General features: G+C 41.1%; 1 protein-coding gene across 1 annotated transcript in view; it reads right to left on the bottom strand.

Moving 5' to 3' along the window:
• Positions 1–14,459, bottom strand: part of LOC131682309 (uncharacterized) — a 64,456-nt gene extending 49,997 nt beyond the window's left edge. The window contains exon 1 of the mRNA XM_058963701.1: positions 13,645–14,459. Coding sequence (XP_058819684.1) covers positions 13,645–13,699 — 55 coding nt within the window. The 5' untranslated portion in view covers positions 13,700–14,459. The remainder of the gene's footprint in view (positions 1–13,644) is intronic.
• Between the last annotated feature and the right edge of the window lie 7,806 nt (positions 14,460–22,265).

The raw sequence follows: 22,265 nt of genomic DNA, 5'->3' as shown, positions 1-22,265 counted from the left end.
ACTACTAATTTGACTTTTTTCGGAACCGTTTCCCGCCACGATTAACCAGTGAGGTGAAATGCGCACGTATGACATTGAAAATCCCTGTTGAAAAGTGGTGGCCCTTGGTTTGGGCATTCGTGTGTGTGGTGTTGGTTTGTCACAGGGGGACGGTTAACCGCAAAGGAGCGCCCTCGCCTCCCTCGTTAAACGAAAAGAAGCGAACACCGACCGTTATCACCGCGAATAATCAAGCTCTCCTACACAGTCGAAGCAGAGCGGACAAGGGTTCCCTCCAGTGACTTCCGGGATCGTTTACGGTAAGTAGATCATTTATCACTACCGTTGCTAGGGAGGTTCCAATAAAGAGTGAAGCTCATCTCTTTTTTGTTTATTGTGAATACGAATACGAAATTCTTGGGAGAAACACCTAGGCCGCCCTGTCAATAAGGGTCTGCCGGGCAGATAGGACTAGAACCCGAGTAGTGGGATAATTCCTATTTTCAGTTTACAGATTGATTTGTTCGAAAATAGATAAAATGGGAAACCATCTGTAGTTGTGAAAGGAAACTCAAAGATTTCATCATCGGAGCATGGCCATTTTTATAAGGAATGTGTCTCCGAAGAGAATGGACATTTTTATAAGGAATGTGTCTCCTGAAGGAACACTTTTCATTTAATGAGTCACACGATTATCGCATGAAGTTCTGGGCCGTCTCAGCTAGCTACCATCATAGTTGGGATTTCATAGAATGGAATCAGCAGTATAATATCGATTTTATTATAAAGTGTATCAATCCACCAAATTGTCAAGTTTTTGGTCACAAAGAATATACGTAAATATATGAAACACAATGAACCAATAATATAATTAGAAACCTTTGTTATCGTTCCTTCCGATAACGTTAGATTTTGGAAGTGAGGGTGCATATTTTTTTCACAAGACGCTACCAACCTGAAGCGCACATATCAATCGGCCGCATGTCTCTCTTTCTGATAGGTTGTATAGCCAAGCAGTGACAGCTTCGTTGAAAGGCGAAGCAACAACCATGAGAATCACTAGAGGCTGCCCTCAAAGAGGAGTGCTGTCACCCCCTTTGTGGTCCCTGGTACTGTATGGACTCCTCGGCGAACTAAAAGGTCTGGGATTCAAAGTAACAGGCGACGCAGTCGACCTTGTTATCACTGTTAGGGACAAGAATGAATCCAAGATTTCGGATCGTCTTCAAACCGCTTTAAATGTTGCATGACAATGGTGTAAAGAGGAGATTCTTACGGATACATACGGATACAATCGGTTCTGTTGCACAATTACTGATAGCTTGCCGGTAGACCAAGTCGTTGGTCTTCCTTTCGAAATTGTCATATCTGACCGAGCTGGGTGAACGGAGGAAATCCGGTCTCGGAAGGCGCCGTAATATATTATACTAGTGGTTCGTGCCCCGCAGTGCCAGCTGGGGTCGGAGTAACCATAGGAAAGATCGAGTAAGGGGGACGGGTGGGACCATGGTCATGTGCTGATAGGGAAGGGGGCTCCTCTTTTCGGAGGGTGAGTCCATCCGAGCGTCTGTTACCCATGTTAGGGGCGGCTCAAAAAAGCGTCTGTTCTCCATGTTAGGGGCGGCTGATGTATCGTCCTCGTGTCAGCGTGGGACTCTAAAAAGAGCTGACACGATGGTCATACGGTGAGACAGGGGGTTGGGGAAGACCCAAAAAGCCGCCCTTGAAAACTAACCGTTACGAACAATACAGAAGAAAATACGAATTGGAACAATTAGCAAAGACCTACGCGACGAAATAAGAACAACGATTGGAAACTCGGAACATGGAACTGCAGGTCACTTTGCTTTCTAGCTTTCTACAGGATAATCTACAACGAACTCCAACCACGCAACTTTGAAGTCGTAGCACTGCAGGAACTTTGCGTGATAGGACAAAAGGTATGGAAAATCGGGCATCGGCGGCTATTTTCTACCAGAGCTGTGGCACCACCAACGAGCTGGGATCCAGCTTTACAGTGCTGGGTAGGATGCGTCAACGTGTGATTGAATCCGGTCAACGCAATGATGTGTAAGTTGAGGATGAAAGGCCGTTTCTTCAACTACAGCATCATCAACGTATCACGCATCAGCCACCTGGAGATCACATTCTAATCGACGGGCGATTCTTCTCTGATATCACCAACGTTCCTACCTACCGCAGTGCGAATATAGATTCGGATCATTACCTAGTTGCAGTATGCATGCGCTCAAAACTCTCGACAGTGTGCACAACACTCGTCGTAGTTAGACGCCAAGGCCCAACATCGCGCAACTTCCGCACGCCGGGGTTGTCCAAGACTACGCACAGCGTCTGGAACCAGCACTACTCACGGAAGAACAGCTGGGCGCAGCTACTCTTGAAGATGGCTGGAGAGATATCCGTTCTGCCATAGGAAGTACTGCTATAACGGCACTAGGTACAGCGATGCCGAATCGAGGAAATGACTGGTTCGGTGACGAATGTAAGCAGTTAATAGAGGAGAAGAATGCAGCACGGGCGAGGATACTGCAGCACGGAACGAGACAGAATGTGGGTCGATACAAACAAGCACGGAAGAGGCAAACCTCGGTCCTCCGGAGAAAGAAGCGCCAACAGGAGGAACGACATCGCGAAGCGATGGAAGAACTGTACCGCTTAAACGACACACGGAAGTTCTACGAGAAGCTGAACAGTTCGCGCTAAGGCTACGTTCCGCAAGCCGATATGTGCAGGGACTTCGACGGCAACCTTCTTACGAACGAGTGTGAGGTGATTGAGAGCAGGAAGCAGTACTATGACGAGCACCTCAGCTCAGAGGACGAAGGCGGTATGGCAACGGATCTTGGAGCACGCGCAGAAGAAAGCCGGCCCCTGATCTCCAAGAAGTCAATGAGGAGATCGGACGACTGAAAAATAACAAAGCTGCCGGTGTTGATCAACTACCCAGCGAGCTATTAAAATACGGTGGTGAAACACTGGCTAGAGCGCTGAACTGGGTAATCGCCAAAATTTGGGAGGAGGAGATTCTTCCGGAGGAGTGGATGAAGGGTGTCGTTAGCCCAATCTACAACAAGGGTGACAAGTTGGATTGCTGCAACTACCGCGCGATCACACTACTTAGCGCCGCCTACAAGGTCCTTTCCTAAATTCTTTGCCGCCGATTGTCACTATTTGCAAGGGAGTTCGTGGGGCACTTCCAAGCGGGATTCATGGGTTCCCGCGCCACCACGGACCAAATATTCGCGATGCGGCAGGTTCTGCAGAACTGCCGCGAATACAACGTGCCCACACATCATTTGTTCATCGATTTCAAATCAGTATATGACACAATCGATCAGGATCAGCTATCGCAGATAATGCACGAGTACGGTTTTCCGGATAAGCTAACACAATTAGTCAAAGCGACGATGAATCGGATGATGTGCGTTGTTCCAGTATCAGGGACACTCTCAAGTCCCTTTGAATCTCGAAGAGGGTCCCGGCAAGGTGATGGTCTATCGTGTCTGCTGTTCAACGTTGCGTTAGAAGGTGTAATAAGGGGAGCGGGGATAGACGAGTGGCACGATCTTCAGGAAGTCCGTCTAGCTTCTTGGCTTCGCCGACGACATTGGCATAATGGCACGGAACTTTGAGACGATATCGGAAACGTACATCAGACTGAAAGCTGAAGCCGGCAGGATTTAACTTGCCATCAACGTTTCGAAGACAAAATACATGAGAGAAAGAGGTTCTAAAGACGACAATGTGAACCTCCCATTCGGAGTTCGGATTGACGGTGACGAAATCGAGATGGTCGACGAATTCGTGTATTTGCGCTCACTGGTAACCGCCGACAATGATACCGGCAGAGAAATTCAGAGATGGATCTTGGCGGGAAATCGTGCCTACGTTGGACTCCGGAGAACGCTCCGGTCGAACAAAATTCACCGCCGCACGCAGTTGATTATCTACAAAACGCTGATTAGACCGGTGGTCCTCTACGGCCACGAGACCTGGGCTATGCCAGTTTTCGAACGAAAGGTGTTGCGTACCATCTATGGTGGCGTGCAGATGGAACACGGAGCGTGGCGCAGGCGAATGAACCATGAGTTGTATCAAACAACTGGAAGAACCATCCCTCGAGCATACCGCAAAAATTGGACGTATGCGGTGGGCTGGACACGTCGTAAGAATGTCGGACGACGACCCGGTGAAGACGGTTCTTGAGGGCGACCTTACAGGAACAAGAAGACGGGGCGAACAGCGATCACGGTGGATCGACCAGATAGAGGACGACCTGCGGACCCTTCGAAGACTGCAAGGCTGGCAACAAGCAGCAATGGACCGAGTGGTGTGAAGACGGCTTCTGCATACAGCAAGAGACAACAAGGCTCTAGCCGGTAAAGTAAGACTGTGATGCGAAGCTCCAAGCGTAGATATTTGTATTTGCGTAAAAGGGATGTGAGGGACAAGCAGTTTATCAGTTTATATTATATTATTGAAAATCTTAGGTAACGCTCTTTTACTCCATTGAATTACGACTCCATATTATTGGCTCGAATCAAAACTCGTCGAAATGTCAGTTGACAATAAGTTCATCGGGAATGTTGATATTTGTTTACATTTTGCCAGCGGTGCCAATTTTATTTTGACAAAGGCTACACAATGTGGCTAAGCCACATCGCTTTTTACCCGTGCTATTGGACTTAAACTAGCCATAGCCCGTTCGTTTGAGTAAGCCGGGTAGACAAGTGGATCTCAAAATTGCTTGCGAAAGGCCGCCGCTTCCGATGACGAGTCAGTGGCGCAATGCTCCGACGGATCCTCAGCGGCTTTGCGCCGCTTCGATTTCAGGTACTCGGTTATGCGGCCAAGCCGCTTCACACATGCACATGGAGGGGACTAGATGCTTACCGGAGATTTTCTAAAAGCTAATCTGGAAAATAATAATTTTCTGGCAACGCTCCATTTCCCCGTTGAACTCTAACGATTTCGCTACCTGGGCGCCAGTTTGACACTACAGAATGAACTTTGTTTACATTAGTTATCTTCCAGGGCGAGATGTGTGGAGAGCAATGCAGACAAAATAGGTAATTGTTAAAATTGTAACCCGTCAGGGTAACAATTAAGCGCTGGGTGGAAATATACCTATTTTTGCCTAGTCTCTCCGTAGAGTGTATTTGTTGACATAATTTAATGCTCACCGCTGTTCGATACCATTCACATTTAGTTGTAAATTTTCGATCATTTTCGCGTTTGTGAACGGTTTTGTTTGTGCAGATAGGTGTAGTAATTTTTGTTTGACATTTGTGTATAGTTAACATAGGGTTTAGCTAAGCTACCGCTTTCCTGAGTGTTCATTTTCACTCAGGAAAGCTTTCCTTCGAGCGAATCTAGTCGTTCGTTTTTCTAAGTCCATGTAAACAGTACAAGCGAACTGTCTAGAAAAGTGAGGTAGCTGTGTCAGTAAAGAACCTAATTGCGAAAATACGTGTGCGCTGGTTATGCTGCTCATCGATGTCAGCTTTGCGACGAGGTGGTTGGTTTTTTGTTATGGTCGCGTGTGGAAGGTGGCCATCGAGTTTTTAGACAGAAAGTGGCGGACCACGCCAACTAACAGACGTTTCAAAATTTTATTTCATTTTTCGGGACAGTTTCCCGCCACGTTAACCAGTGAGGTGAAGCGCGCGCGTGTGACAGATAAAATCCATGTCGAAAAGTGCCGGCCCGTGGTTCGGGCACAGTGTATAGTGTGGTATCGGCTCGTCAAAAGGGGGTTAGCTAATTGCAAAGGATTTCTTTCGCCATCCCGGCTAATTAACAAAAAAACCGAACACCGACCGTTCTCGCTATAAAGGATAAGTCGAACGAGCAATGCTCTCCTCTATAGCTAACAGCGAAGGAGAACGAAGCAGGGTGGATAAAGGTTCCCCCTGGGAAGTGCACTGCGGTGATTTCCAGGATCGCCTGCGGCGCGCAGGTCGATCCGGCGATTCGTCGCCAACGTCGCTAGGGAGGTTCCAACAAAGGAGCCGAGCTCACCTCCCTAGCTAAACGCCAAGGACCGGTGTCGGAGCGGCCGTTGCAGTCCCGACCGGTCGGAAGAAACAACCCGCCTTTCCGCCCACAAACGTAGCAGAAGCAGCAGCGTGAGGATTTTGGGGAGAACATAAAAGTTGGTAAATTTAGTTTATTTGTTTACATTTTTTTGTTGTCACGAAAATCCGAAATTCTGTTAGAAGCACCTGGGTCGCTCTGAAAAGAAGGCTCAAGAATTTGACAGTTTCTCTGGCTCAAGATGACGTCTCCGTACATCCCTTCCGGGAGAATAATTAGTTTACATTTGACGAGTTTTGATTCGAGCCAACAACATTCAGCCTTAAATTACAATAATTTTGCCACCTGGACACCAAATCAGTTTCAAAATTAAATTTGTTTACATTCGACGAGTTGGGAGCATCATTAGTCCCATTCAAACATATTGTTTGTTTACTGCTATCGGCACGACCACCAGATGCACAAAACGGCTACACAGCTGGTGTATATTACCATTGCCTGCTCTGCAACATGTTTCGTTAGATAGCCACAGTCACGTGAAAGAATTCAGTCTCCCGTGTTTTTAGATTAGACAAAGGCACAGCTAACGCGGAAGTGCTTACCGCCAATGTACCGCCCGAGAGCCGCATGAATTTTAGTATTCGTTCAGATGTTGCACTGTGAAATGGCCGTTCAGTTTTCTTAGGATATGGAAGAATTTATGAGGTTTTTAATATAGTTAAAAAGTATTCAACGTATTAAATAATGTGGACATATGTATTGTATCTTCATCACTTTAAAATATCTTTGAAGCGTATTAGTTTGCTAGACAAAAGCAGCTTGTTATCAAATAGAACCTCTGTAGTTGTGAGACGTCCCTCCTGGCTTGTTGTGTAATTAAGGCCATCAGTCGTTTTTTGATTTTTTGATTTAGCGTTTGTCTGGCAATCAAGTCGGTCTGCCACGATACTGATGAGACGAAGTTTGAAACATACTATTCCAATACGACAATGAATCGAATGAAATACGAAGATAAATTTTGATATTGCTTTCATATGACTATAAATCACAATGAGACCGGTACCAAAGTTATAATTTTACGTCAAGCCAATTTCTTCAATTATCTGAAGGGTGAATGAATAAATTATTGATTAAAATAGCCTTGAATATATAAACAAAATATCACAAGTCACTAATCTGAACCACTCTCTATGGTCGTAATTCCTATTAGTTTCTATCCATTTCCACAAAAAATCTGAACAGGAATAAATTGTCACAGTCAACAGTTTTCAATGTGTTTTGTCACTTTTTAAGTAAAATAATTCTAAGCACGTTACTGAACAATTCAAAAATAAAAATAACAGGAATATTTCTTCGGGCCATCTTGATGGCCGAACTGATCAGATTTCTACCATTGAAACGCTAAAATGATTTTATCAGACCGAAATTACTGAAGATACAAACGTCTCTCGTAATTATGTGTTTTTTCTTCGACATTTGTATGGATTGTGTCTTGTCTTGACTGTCTTGTTAAACTTTCGTGCGTCAAAGCATCTCTCAACCTCCACGAGCACCTTTTCGTAGAACACATGCTTCTTACGGCGAAAAAGGTTTTTCTTGACTACTCTCGGCTAACTATACCACATTCTGTTCCGGCATAATGCCGCAACATTCAGGCACGTTGCTAGAGGGGGGGGGGGGGGGTGGCTAGAGGGCTAAAGCTGAAATGTTATTATCAGCGACTTTAGCTTGTAGCTCGTTTGGTTTGAGATAAAGTTAGAAGATTGCTGTTTCCAATAACCAAAATCAATGGTCACGAAATTCAGTGTGGTTTATGCTTCTGTCCCAGCCAGTGTGAAGCGAACGACAAATAAAGATACTTTTATATTGTGTTCCTTGTCTGAAGAACAAAGGAAACTTCTACTATACTATGTCCTACTAATCTGTCGAGATGAGTGAGTCGCAGAAGCAAGAAGTGGTGCACCGGCCAAATATTGTGATTAGTTGTGATTCGCGTAAGACCGTTTATTTGTGATGAGGAACATTTTCTGAAGGTAAAAATGGAGGCTATACTTACGATAGCCACCTTTATTGAGTTCTACCACCTCAGGTATTCTGAGCTCATAGCGTTCAACAAATTGGATCAGGCGAAATCATTGATTTTGAATGATTTAAAGCCATTAAGTTTTAATGGTTGTGTGTTACAATGCTGGAATTAAGATTTTCATATAAATGAAGGGTGAGAGAATCAATGTTCGGTTACAAGATCGGATACCGCTTACTTGCAGATACATATCACATATGGGAGAAATGCAGTACAAAACATAATGAGATAGTACAATTACATATAGTATTCTTTACACATATCAAAGGCAAACTAGTACGTTCCTGTTCTATTCTATTCTATTCTAACCCTTACACAGCCAGTATTGAAAAGCATCTTGGAAAACACTGCAGTTATTCTGTAGTGTTTTTCTTGTCAATATTAATATTTGAAGCATATTTTCATATATCGCAAATATTAAAGCGGCCAGGCCTACTGTGCAGAGTTGGGTTTGAAGATGTTTCAAAATTAGACGGCAATTAAATTATTCATTTAATGAATAATCAAATTAACGATTTGTTTTGAATCTTAAAGGAGGAAGAAACGAGGACAACCGTACCGACCGTTTCAGTTTAAAGGGGATATAATAAATCGTTGGTAGTGACTTGGCTAAGAAGGTTAATGTCACTCCATTGGTTCTTCGGGATGGGACAGAGGTATTTACACCTTGCCCTGGCTAATAAGCCTAGGTTAAAGCGCCTTTACTCGCTCTCATTGTTTGGAATGTTGTGTTACCAAACAAATAACTACTGTGCAGAGTAGTTATTTGTTCGGTAAGTATAACGGTTCTTTTCAGTACTGGTAGAAAATTCACGATCGTTCAATATGGAAAATTAAATTAAACCGTCCAAAGTAGCCAATGTGACCAGGACCACATATTACAGTCTTTATCGCAGGTTGATTCGCCAAAAAATTGTTTATATATTTTAACTACCAATATTTCTTTTCCTTTGTTCCGATGGGTGTAGCGAAGTACACCGGATACAGGTAGTTACATTTTAAAATTAGGGTAACAATACTTATCTTTTGTCCTCCATTGCTAACCAACCTCTAGACGTCGAAAACCAATACGAACCACACTCTATGCTATCCCACTAGATCCTGTAGGAAAACTGTTGATCTTGATCCTGGTATCGGGATATCCAACTCTTTTACATCGTTGCTCCCATGATCCAATCCAAACGGCCATCCTGCCTCATAGAAGGACCGCGACACACCGGTCCTGGGAATCGTTTTAAAAGTTCAACCTTCCTATTTTCCAGCAATTGATGCCCAATCGATCGAAATAGACTTAGTAGCGGGTATCGATATGAGCATCCATTTTTCAACGGAACCATGTGGCTAGTTAGGCGTTGACAGGAACATCACCTCTGCTCCATAAAACTTCACTCCAAACGCCTTTAATACGCACACACAAAAAAGAAATGCGGAAACTAATAGCGACGGAACAAATTGCCGCTGCCACTTTATTTGGATTCTAATGCCATCCGCCGTTCACGATACAATCAAAAGTTTACAGATACTAATAATCCGAAGGAAAATTTTACCAACATTTTGCACCACAAGAATTTTTTACGTCCAAACTAGTACGTTCCTGTTCTGTGAAAAAACGTCACATTACGATTTATTTACCGCTGAAAACAAACAATTACCAAATATGTGGCACAACGGCAAAAGCTGCGTCAATATCTCAAAATCTACAGCCAGCACAATCATTGAGGAAATGCACAATCATAAAGGCAACAGGCAAGCATGCTTGCGAACAGAAAGGCAGCAACCACGATTATGACACGGAAGTGTTCAATAGCGAGATAGATATGAACGACCCCCTATACGCAGTTGGTGAGGAAAAAATATTTCCCTGCTTCGTAAACAGGTATCTATGTGCAATGGTTAATAACAGAACCTCTGTTTCGATTGGCTAAAACATTAAACCGAGTTCACTTATGAATTATTTAAAAAAAAAATAGTAAAAGAAGTTTAACGGACGACTGAGTACTAAAACTCTCCAAAAGTAAACGCATCATCGCAAGTGATTGTCCCGTTTAACAAAACTCAGATGTAATACTCGATATTGGCAATTCTATTTTAAATTTAAATGACAGGTTTTTGAATTGTACCCAATTTGAATTACTGTATTAGGTACGTGCACTTTGTACTCTTAGTATAAATACTAGACATCACATTCAAGCGTACTAGGCAAAAAAAATATTTCGATTTACTGAGAACGATATATAGCTGAGGCGACAATTTTTGCTTTCACGTCATTTTAACGCATCATCATTTTCATTGGCACTTAATTTCACTTTTATGGGAGGAATTCGTTCCGTTCATGCGAGTTAGCAACACTGTTGCGACTAAAATGTTGTGACTGGTTGAATCGATTAGTCCAATAATTTCGATTTTATGCCTTCAGTATATTGTAGTCTCACGATCTGCTTTTTATTCGTTTTGGACTAAAATTAGAGATGATCAGAAATCAGAAAAAAGAATCAGCTGATCTAAGAAACCTCAAGAGCATCTCTTCTATCTTTTCTATGCACTGAGAACGAGTGCTTCCGGAATTTCGCTCTAATCCTCTCAATTCGGTTTGAAAAGACGGCATTCTCGAAAACAAATTACGTCGTCGTTATCCGCACAACATTCAACGGTAGGTGGAACAACGTTGATTGAAATTGTTTTATAAATTTTGGTAAAACAAACCTGTAATCAAAAAGCATTACAGCTTTCTTCAAAAAGTCATGCATCTCTTCCAATCTTGATGATGATTGTAAAAAAACTCGAGCTAATTAAAAACGAACCAGTTTACTGAGCAGATTGTTTCAATTGACTTAGAAAGTGTAACTGCAAGCATCTTCGCATCACGAAAACTGCCGCTGACAAAAAATTTGGAAAAAGATTCACAGAAATCGGATAAATTACAATAATTTAAAAACATAGAAATCTAAAAGAAAGTCTCTTCGGCACCGGAGAAGCAAGTGCGATGTGTTTTCTTTGATTTGTCGGAAGCAAGTGCGATGCTAGAATTATTTAGCTCACCCGTATTTATAGTTTCGAGTAATTCTAGTGATGTCATCAATGTTACATTCAGTGCTTCCAAATTTCAAAATCAGTTAACTATTTCTGCTTATCTAAACTGACATTCAAATTCAACGCCTCGGTCATTCATTAACTTTCCAACTGACTGAAATTTCATGCAGAATCGAATAGTTGAGTGCAAAGGAAATATAAATTCCTTCACCAACCAAAGCATTCAGGCAGGAATTGAATTTCGGTTCTCTTTCAAGTTCACGCAGGGATGTCAATTTTTTTAAGCTCTGGTTACATTAAACAAAATTTACGTAAATTGCAAAATAACGGTAATCAGGGGATTTCCTTTCGATTCGTGAAGTCGAATTCCAGCTAGTTTAGTAAAAATTAATTCATTGAAACATCTCTTTTGTATTGTCCAAAAATCCATGAATTCCGAAATGAAACCTGTAAGCTTCGTGTGCTCAAATATAATATTTGCTTAATCTAGGTAAATACAGCTATAGTTCTTATTTATGCTTTGTAGAGAAATCAGTAGTATTTTTTGTACACCCTTTACATGCCAACAAACAAAATTACTGGTCTGTCTTTTGTAACAGTTTCAACGATCTAGTAGAAGAATGGCCTAGAAAAATAAGCTTGTTTAATGATATAAAAAGTATCAATTTCGTAAAAGAAGTGGATAATCTGAATACTTAAATAGATAAATAATTAGTTGTTCTCAGTTGTCTGAAAATAGTCTTTAATGTATCATCATTTAAATTCAAAATTATTATGCATTTGAGTTGAATAGGAGTTAAACCGTTTCTGCGCATCTACAAATCGCCTGCCTAATCAGAAGATTTCGACATTATTTTATATTTGTATTTGTATTTAAATAATTGAGTCTTAATGAACTATGTTAAAAAGAAATGACCTAAAGTGGCATGCGCGGAACTAATGACGAAGTCGAAGATGTCGTTATAATCGTTGGAGCGACGGGTCATTTCTAATATCGGTTGTTGGCAGCGTAGTTAGTGTTGTGCATTTCAGAGTGCAGCAGTGTTCGAGAACAAAGGACACGGGTTGGTGCGTAGAGGTTAATTTGTGATAGAAGATAGGGAACATCATATTCAGCCATAAGCCATAAGAAGCGGGTCTACGATCTTCTAAAGTGTGTAGTGTGTAGAATCTGCGCTGGACAGCCTCACTTCGTTGGCTTCAAGTTGTATGATGGGAGTACCCACCAGAGCACGTTTGCAAATTCCAACGGTGAAAATGGTAGCTTATAAATTAATAATAAAAACCAAATTCAAAAGCAAGAATTCGTCGATGTACTATACCATTTCTTGTATCAGCAAACATATTGTCTATTGCCTTAGTTTTGGAACTGCTTTCGCTAAGAAATTTTCAAAATTACATTCAGTTTCAAGTGACTATCTCAAGTCACCAGAATTAACACATTTATGCAACAAATTTTAAGCCCCTCCCGAAACAAAATCCTGGCTACGGGCCTGCGCAACAAGCATTCGGCTCCTAGCCTGTTGTTTTTCGGATACCTCCGCGTGCACATTCGGTGATACATTCGGTCATGAATTGGAACACCCGGATTGTTCGACTAGAACGATGATCATGATGATGATGATGAGCTTCGAAAACATATTGATTTTTAGCCTATTCAGAAAATTTCGCATAATTTAAATATGCAAGATCATAAAAACTATTTCTGTTGATTTTTTAAATATTTTCATTTGAAATTGTCCGTTTTAAGTCCATTAAGCTCGTTTTATCCAATGTTTCGACAAAAGGAACATTCAAATGCCGAATTTCCCAAAACCCATGCAGTTACAATTGCTATAATGAAATGGTTTTCATGTGAGCAAGTAATTTATTTATCGCGTCTAATTAGCGAATCAAATCGGTCCATTCAGAACAATCGAGTGACTGTTGTTGGACAATGCAACAGACAGTTTTTGCCCAACCTACTCCAAACAATGCACTCAAAATCACCGCGGGAGGCAAAAAATCAATTTCGTCGTTGCTCCTCATTTAAATGCAATCAGTGCTACTAAAATTAACGAACCATTCCCATTGGTCTGATTTTTCACATGTTACCTCCAATTCGCGGCAAGCAGCCTTTCATGAAACGGTGTCATATTTGTGCAATTACGTTAAACGCAACACCTCAAAAACCAGAACAAATTATGCCCCATAAGCGCAGCCCCCAAGCAAATTGTAAAAGAAAACTCCACTCGAAGCGTAACCCACCTAAAATTGTAGCCAATGCCAACAGAAAAGCGCCCCTGTTTAGCGATCATCTCTCAACAATAACAATAACAACACCAAAAGCGGCGGAATGTTTGCACATGATCTTTTTTCCTTTTTATTCACATTCACTCATTTGTGCAACAATCAAACGAAGATTGATCAATTACGAATGGTCGTCCCCTTTCGCTTTCAACTGGTCAGGTCACTGCAATCTCGGAAGAACCGGTCAAATTATTCAATCAACTTACCTTCATTCTCTTTCACCAAATTTGCGCTGAATACTTCATGCGACTCGGTCTCCATTCTTCTCAATTTCCGGTCCGGTCCGGCGATAAAAAGTCGCGCCCTTCGGAAAGGATCTCCCAAAACACGAAACGATCGTACCCGTCCTCAGTTCGCACCACAATGTTTCTTCTGGTCGGAAAATACGGGGGCTTGTGTTTGTACGTCAAAGCAGTTCTAATAATAACCGAGAACCGTCCATCTGTTGTTGATGCTCTTACAGCTCAAAACATTCACGAAAAATTCAGCTCCGATCGCGTCTCAACAGTTTTTCAACGAGCAAACTATTCAATCCACCCGCGCTCAATCAGATGATGTTTCGATTAATAAAACTAATTAAAATAGCACTTTTTTCCCTAGAATGGGCATTGTTCTACGGCTCCTTCCAACCAGGTGGACGCCCGATCAGATTCCAGTTCGCTCGGAATGCCAATCCCGCTCTCACCGGATCGATCTAATTAAACCCTGCCTGCAGTAAACACAAAGCACTTTCTTCTTCTAGCGAACAGTAATTATATTAGCTGTCTCCTTGAACCACTTGTCACACGCTATCCAAGAAGGCGCCGCCGCCGCCGTTCGCCACTATTGCTGTCACGCTGTCGTCGCAGACGCCACCACCACCGGTTTCCAACGGTCACTATTGTTCCTGGCTGCGTTTATGAATTTATGTATTTCACTGAACTGATTTACTTTTTTTGCCCTCTCGAGACAGGCAGCGTTCTGAACTGTACTATTGATCGTCTGAGACAAGACTGAGGAAATTGCGCGCCACAACGCGCCAAGACTTTATTTTGCACGCCAACAACTACCGACCGAGCAAAGTGTTGTCGGTAAGCGCGCGCTCTGCCGCTGGTGATCGTGATGTTGATCATCATCATCATCGCGTGATGATTGCAATGCAACAGGTGCTCTTTTGCTAGCTGCGGCGTCTACAGGCGTCAAGTCGTGTTTGAATGAAATGCCACCCACAGCTCACTATGATGAGCGGTTGGCGGTGAATGATTGTTTACATTTTTTACTGTTTGAAAAGTGGAATTAGATCCGAATCGGGAACTAGTTGAAATACACGGTGGAGACTCCATTTTGGATCGCTTGGATCTATTTTCCGCTGTCAAAAACGGATTCAATAGAATAACGTCCTATGCTAATAAAATTAGCCGTTTGCATTTGGTGCTAAAAGTAGGCTTTCTAACCGCAGTTCTCTTACTGCTCATTTTTCTTTTAGAGTTTTTCTAGTTGAAAACATTAATGTTTAGACGTGTAAGTGGGCTACGTGCTACAGCTTATAAGCTATAGGAGTTAGTGTCATGGATATCTGTAGTAAACAGTTCTCACTTTGTTTATTTTATGGAAGAGCGCATATCGTCGTTTTAAACTGAAAACTAGCAAAACTCTCTGTACCATGAATTACTCACCAAATGAGCACCGTGCGCTGACTTTGTATCAATGATTGTGCAACATATCACAGACGATCGCACGCGACTGCGATGCATCATGAGACATTATTAATAACATACAATTGAAAAGGTCGCACTTTGGTGAAGCACTGTTTGGTCCCCATCTCTACATATAAATTTTGACAATCTTTTTTCATAAAATCGGTTGAGCTCATTTTAGCTAGTTTGACAACGTCAAAATGGCATCAAATAATGAAAATTATATTGAATACCAAAATTAAAGTATGTAATTAGATAGCCAGTTGTTCAATTTTGTGATCTTGATTGCTAACATATAAACATTATTAATGTTGGCGATGACAGAATGGTAAGTTCATTTTTTTTTAAATTCGTCTCTTTTCTTAATGCTTGCTTCTTTTTCTAGTAGTTAAGATTAATGTCGTTTTCGATTGAGAATCTAGAAACTAACCCAGGTTAGTTGCTTCAAACGAACGTTTTTAATGAAACTGAGTTGGGTTGTCGCCAAACAGCAGTGGTGTGAGCGAACCCGAAACATATTTCAGGTTGGAACCCAACCCGCTTTTCAGTTCATTGGCGCATAACCTAGGTTGGAAACTGGCTTCAAACAAACGGTTTGACAGCAGTTAGGTCTGAAACTGGGTTAGTTTCTGCTTCAAGCGAAAACGACATAAATCAAACAACACGCGCGTGGAATTGTCAGTATGTATGTATCATTCGAAGAAAGGTTTTCAGTACAGTTAATGCTTATTTTGGGCCGCTCAAAATTCTTTCATATTCTCGTAGTGAAAACAATTGATAGCTTTTAGTTGTAGCGTCAGTTAAATTACTACTCTTAGTTATTGCTTCCCAAATTTTTTGGTGCATTTCCTTTTGCTAGTTTATCTTTTGTAAATATAATATTTGTATTAAGTCAAATATCTAGAAACAATTCCTCCTATTCGCCGTTATGGTATTCCTTAAACGTATTGTTTTGGCACTTAACGAGTCTCCTGGTGACTGGACACCCAGAGAATACTAAAATCTTGAATCGCGCTCGAATTCCAGTATAATTTTGAACCGAATCTCTATCCATACTAACAATCTCCCTTCCGTGACACTTGTGCAGTGCACAGTAGTATATACGATCTCTAGCTATAGCAATAGCAATGTGTCGGACTAACATTCCTTTCCTTTCCTGCTGCGATCTACTTTCGGGCCTGACCGGCGCATAAAATTGCAAAACTTTCCGAGAGCCAGAGAGGCCGAGTTATACATATCAATCGACTCAGCTCAACGAATTAGGTTAATGTCAGTGTGTATATGTAATAATTTCTTTAATGGCAGATCTTAAAAAAACTACATAGTTCCAAATGACAAGCCGTTCAAAACTTACTATTCAGTCTGTAACCAACTTTCGTTGTTTCGGGAACTTTTTCCCTCTTTTAAGCAAAAAACTCAAATTTTGTGAAATGATATGTTTCTAAGAGGAAGCAAATGGAGCTTGCGTGCACTTATTGTCTTGGGGCTTACTAAGAGTTCCACGCGAAACTCGTTGTGGTTGTTGAAGATGCAACGAGTTTGCGCACTGGAAGTTGCCAGAAGACGTGAAATGGAAAAGGTAGGGATGGAAAATTTCAACACAATACAATAATGAACTCTACCGATGAAGCCTATAGCTCTTTACCACACTGGATAAGGAACAATAACATATACTTCAGTTTTAGTTCCCTATGCCGTGTTTACACTATTGCATACGGTACAGGGGACCAAAACAAAAATTGAAAAAAAAATCCGTTTTCATTTTTTATCATCTATATTTCTAAAAGTCTCAAACTTAACATGTACTAATAATGTAGTCTGAGTACATATCTCTTCAGGTACGCATCAATGTTTTCCTAAGACTTAGGGACGATCCATAAATGACGTAGCATTTTTAAGTGATTTTTAACACCCCCCCTCCCCCATCGTAGCATTTCATCACAAATCTCTAAATACCCCCCCTGGTAATTACGTAGCTTGACGGTAATTCTCCGCCTCCCCCTTGTCACAGTAAAATTTAAAAAAAATAAAAAGCGATGTTAGTTATTCCCCTTTAAAAAAGCTACGTAGCATGACATGACCCCCTACCCCCCTGTCGTCACACATCATCACAAAATGCAAAACTTCCCCTCCCCCATATAATGCTACGTCATTTATGGATGATCCCTTACTGTACTTGAGTGGCGTTTAGAACAAGTCTTCGTGATGCTCCATACTGAATAATACAATGGATTAAGATCGGGGCTTGATGGTGACCACATATTCTTAGCTCATAAAGGCAGATGTTCCCGCAACCAGTTCTGAGTGTGGTTCGAGGTGTGGCACGGAACCTCATCTTGTTCGGCTTCGATCCGTATTGCTCTTTGATCCACGGAAGGCGTTCCCCTCACCTTCGCCCAGCAATCTCTCTTTACGATTTTCCGTGCCGTCAAGTCGCTGATCCCATGTTCCTTCGTCATTTTCCTTCATGGAACGCACAAAATTAGCCCGAATCTTCCTTTTGATGACAGCGATAACTCTCGGAATCAGGGGCTGACCTCGTCGCGGATTGTTGTTCTTTTTCGGTTCAAAGCCATCAGTTTCATCAAAACACTTATACTGCGACTGAAATGTCTTTTTGTGATATTTGCACGCTGGACAAATCGCGAATAGGCTACCACTTCATTATGTTGCAACTATTTATATGATGGTGCATATAATTTCACACATACGGTACATACCACAGATTCGGATACATTAGGAAGTTACATAACAACGGATGTGGAGTTCAGTAATCGGATTCACAAAGATCCCATGAACAATACTCAGCACACTGAATAGTAGCCATGAAATAATTGAGTTTGCGATGTCCAGTCAGCGCCATGCCTAGAATCGTGCAATTGTGTATGGACAAATGCAACGAATTCTTTGACATTGTAACCAAAATGTTACCATTTATTTTGGGCTCCCTCATAAGTCCAATTAGATCGCATAAAGTTTTTATTAAAATGGTGTTGAAAATTTCTGTGCCTCTGCGAAGCTTATTCCGAAACGTAAGTTTCCGGTTGTTCAGGTTGGTGTCGGGTCATAAAGCCGAATACTGTTAAGGTTTGACAGAGAATGCGCAAAATTCGCAAACGAAAAAAGCAGTTTTTTTCCACACCGTATGTCAGATCTTCATAAAAATCAATCAGCGTATGTAGAATGTTGTTACAGTACTGCTGATTAATTTTTATGAAGATCTGACATACGGTGTGGAAAAAAACTGCTTTTTTTCGTTTGCGAATTTTACCCTTTCTCTGTCCAACCTTAAGCCGAAAGCCATTAGGCCGAAAAGGGTCATTTTTAGCCGAATGGGTCATGATGCCGAGTGAGTCATTAGACCGAACGGTTATTTGATCTAATGTGATGATTTTTAATACTTCTGAACTAGTTTGACTCCAAGAGCAAAAGTCATATTTTGCCTTCATTACACCTAACTCTGATATAGCGGCCCGTAGTAATTATCAGCATCAGTAGAAACCATTTCGTGTCATGACATATTACATGATTGATGGATTTATTGAGAATCTGCAAAAAATCAACTGTGTATTTTTCCTTCTTTAAATCAAGAGCTGTTCATTTCATTTTCACAAAACTGTGATTGCTGCATTTGTCCGGCTTATTTATAGCTAGCGTCTAAAGAAGCGATAGTAAGGTCATAAAGGTTTCCAGCCCAAAGGTGACTAGGACAGTAGGGCGAAAGCAATGGAACCGAATGTTTAACAAAGAAGCTATCCTGCAGAGCTACCAGGTTTTCTCGGCATGTGATAAATTTGGGTAGCTAGATGATACGAATCTCTTACTGTGTTATTGCCAGGAGAATTAAGCGTCTTACGACAAATGTCTTCCGTTTAACTACACTATAATAAACGGCGCTGATCTTATAAGCTACTTGGGGCGCCAGTCGCAGGTTCCTTTTACGATAGTAGCATGCGCCTTTTACGCTTCTCTGCTGAACATAATTTTAGCTAGTCTGATGACCCATTCGGTATAATGACCGTTTCGGCTTTCCGCTTAATGACCCAGCACCGTTTAGGTTCCATCACACAAATAATCCTTTCGGTAAACTTTCGAATTTCGATTTATTTTCCTGAACTTTTCAGAATATTATGACAGATGGAGGAAACCAAATTGTTAATCACACCATTAGCCTGTTGCACGCTGACGAAGTCGACTAGTAAGTCGACATAAGCTAACTTTTAATGTGAGGCGTGTTTACCAACATTGCTTCGAGATTCGAATCGTAGCAACCATTGAGGAAGAAAGTGTTTTTTTTTCACTGTGTGTTTTCGTTATCCTATGAAATGAAAAGTTCTTAGAATTGAAGTGAATTCATACTATGTTGTGTTTCGGCCTCTTCAGAAACCGACACTAACGTATTGTCGGAATAGATTAGCGCCGGCTTGACGCAAATCCCTTAAAACTAAAACACACTATGTGTTTCAATCAAACGACTGATCAAACGTGATGTCCCGTTCGAGCAGAAGTTCTGTTTATGCCGATGAGACACAAGTGAAGCCGAAACTTGTCTTGGCTTAGCAGGCCTATGCGAAAGCACTATGCTATATTGGCATAAACAGAACTTCTGCTCGAACGGGACATCACGTTTGATCAGTCGTTTGATTGAAACACATAGTGTGTTTTAGTTTTAAGGGATTTGCGTCAAGCCGGCGCTAATCTATTCCGACAATACGTTAGTGTCGGTTTCTGAAGAGGCGAAGCCGAAACGCAACATAGTATGAAATAAGGATTTGTGCCCTCCTGTACAAAGACTGGTTTTTACCAACAAATTTTCACCCTAGTGAGAAATTTTGGTTTTTACCAAATTTTCCTCCTTAGGGTGAAATATAGCATAGTGAAGTGAATTGCCGTAATTAAGTTCGAAATGAGGTGAAATTTTCTTATTGTTGAGTGTGAGTGCGCGAAAGCATAATACCAAAACAGAAAAACGGTGAAGAATTGTCAGACCCAAAGGAATTCATTCAACCGGATGATGGCAGTCTGGAGCATGCATCAGATAAGTACCATGATCCTACCCTTAATATTGAAACTGTCGTTTCAAGTTCGTTTAAATCCCGTCGTCTGCATGCGCCTTGTTTAAAACCACGTATATGGCACCCCTATCCCATTTGTATTGAACTGACATAAGTCAACATCTCAGCGGGCACACAAATTATGGGCCCCACTGACAGTTCAAATTGTTCTGCTTGTTTTGCTCGAAGCTCGATTTTCACTAGTCAGATACCGTACGGCATGACTCAATTTTTAGACATTTGTTAAAAAGCGAAAATATTGGATAGCTAATTAAAGAAATGTGTTGTTTTGGACTTGTCGGTGAATAATAAAAACTTTACACCATGGTGCACCAACAAATTAAACGAACTCGACTATCACGAAACTGTGTCGAAAGAAATTGATTCTTTTATTTTTCGTGTTTGTGTGTTTTTATTTTTCGTGTTTGTGTGTTTGTTTGAGGAATCACTATTGTTGTTTTGAGCCAAATAGAAATATTTAGCAATGACTTCTCAGTCGTTTTTTTAGTATCGATTTGGCCTATTGTGAAATATACGGTACAGTTATTTGTGTTTTCCGTCAACGCTCAACGAATGCGGAAGGTTTCTGTTTTCCTGATCCTGTACTGCCTATTAGGACATAGAAGTCCTGTATGGATTTTTGACGAAGGTGAGTTGTCTGTTGGTTTGTATTTTTATGCGTTTTTTGTTTTATATTACTACTAATTAACCGATTTCGCCAATTTTGTCTATTGTTTCAGAGAGCGAGTAAGGGCGCTATAACCCTGGCTCATTAGCCTGGGCAGGGCTAAGTACTTCTGTCCCATCCCAGGAACCTAGGACCTAAGGAGTGCAATTAACCCTCTTAGCAAAGTCACTTCCAACGATTTATCGAACCCCCATCAAATTGAAACGGTTGTGTACGGTTGTCCACGTTTCTTCCTTATTCAAGGTTCAAAATAATTCGTTGATTAAATTATTCATTGAATGAATAATTTGATTGCCGTATAATTTTGAATCATCTTTATTTTGTACGCTGAACAGTTGGCCTGGCCGCTTTAATGCTTATGTCATATTCCATATGTGCCACAAACATTAATAATGACAAGAAAAATTGTGGACGAACGTTTGCAATTTTCCAGGATCCCTACATGTAATGGCTGTGTATGTGTCGACTAGACTAGACTAGAGGCGTGTTTACCAACATTGCTTCACAGTTTAGCGGCAGCGTTGGTAAACACGGCTCACAGTAAATGACATTTTATGTCGACTTATCAGTCGATTTGTTCAGCGTGCTCAGGTTAAATCCTTAATAAACAGTGTTGCCATATCTTATGAACATGTCAAATATATCTAGCCAAACATGTCAAATGGTCCTAAGTGAAAATGATAGTTTCTCTTTGTTAACTTTCTCTTTCGCCAATAACTCGTCCGTTTATACGTTTGTTCATTAACTCTTAGCATAATATGCTAGTCGAAATCAGCGTTTTTCGATATATCCTGAAACAATATTGAAAAGTGTTATGCTGACGCCGTAATAATCGAAAGAGAAAGTAAACAAAGAGAGGCTCTCATTTGCACTTAGGACCATTTGACATGTTTGTCGAGATATGTTCTTTTCTTAAATCATCGGATGATTTCGTCCTTTCTCATAAAATCACATAACCACTCTACAACGGTTTCGTGCCTTTTTCTATACACAAACGGTTTTGTGGGGTACATTTGTACCCCAGACAAACTTTAAACGGAACCTGCTTAATGGAAGTTTAATAATCGAATTGATTTATGATAAAGATTGCTTGCACTTAAAATGAACCGTAACGGAATCACAAGGATTGCAAATAGCTCTGGGGTACAAAGGTACCCCACAAAACCATGCTTGGGTTAAATACTGAGTAGAAAAATATACGAATTTAGTTATACATTCCTTAGAATTTCTTCATACTGCTATGCCTGTTTGTCAGTGTTTAAACATCGGAAGATGTGAATAGCTATACAACGGAAAAGGTGGTTTTGGATTTATTGTAGGGAATCGATGTATTTTATGTTCGCTTATTTTGTCCAAATTATATTGCGGTGTAGTTTGAAATTCATAAACGGTTTTGTGAATGAACAATA

This window comes from Topomyia yanbarensis, chromosome 1, assembly GCF_030247195.1.
Source record: "Topomyia yanbarensis strain Yona2022 chromosome 1, ASM3024719v1, whole genome shotgun sequence".
NCBI lineage: Eukaryota > Metazoa > Arthropoda > Insecta > Diptera > Culicidae > Topomyia > Topomyia yanbarensis.
Note: the sequence above shows the minus strand (reverse complement) of the source record. Positions and strands in the feature narration are given on the sequence as shown.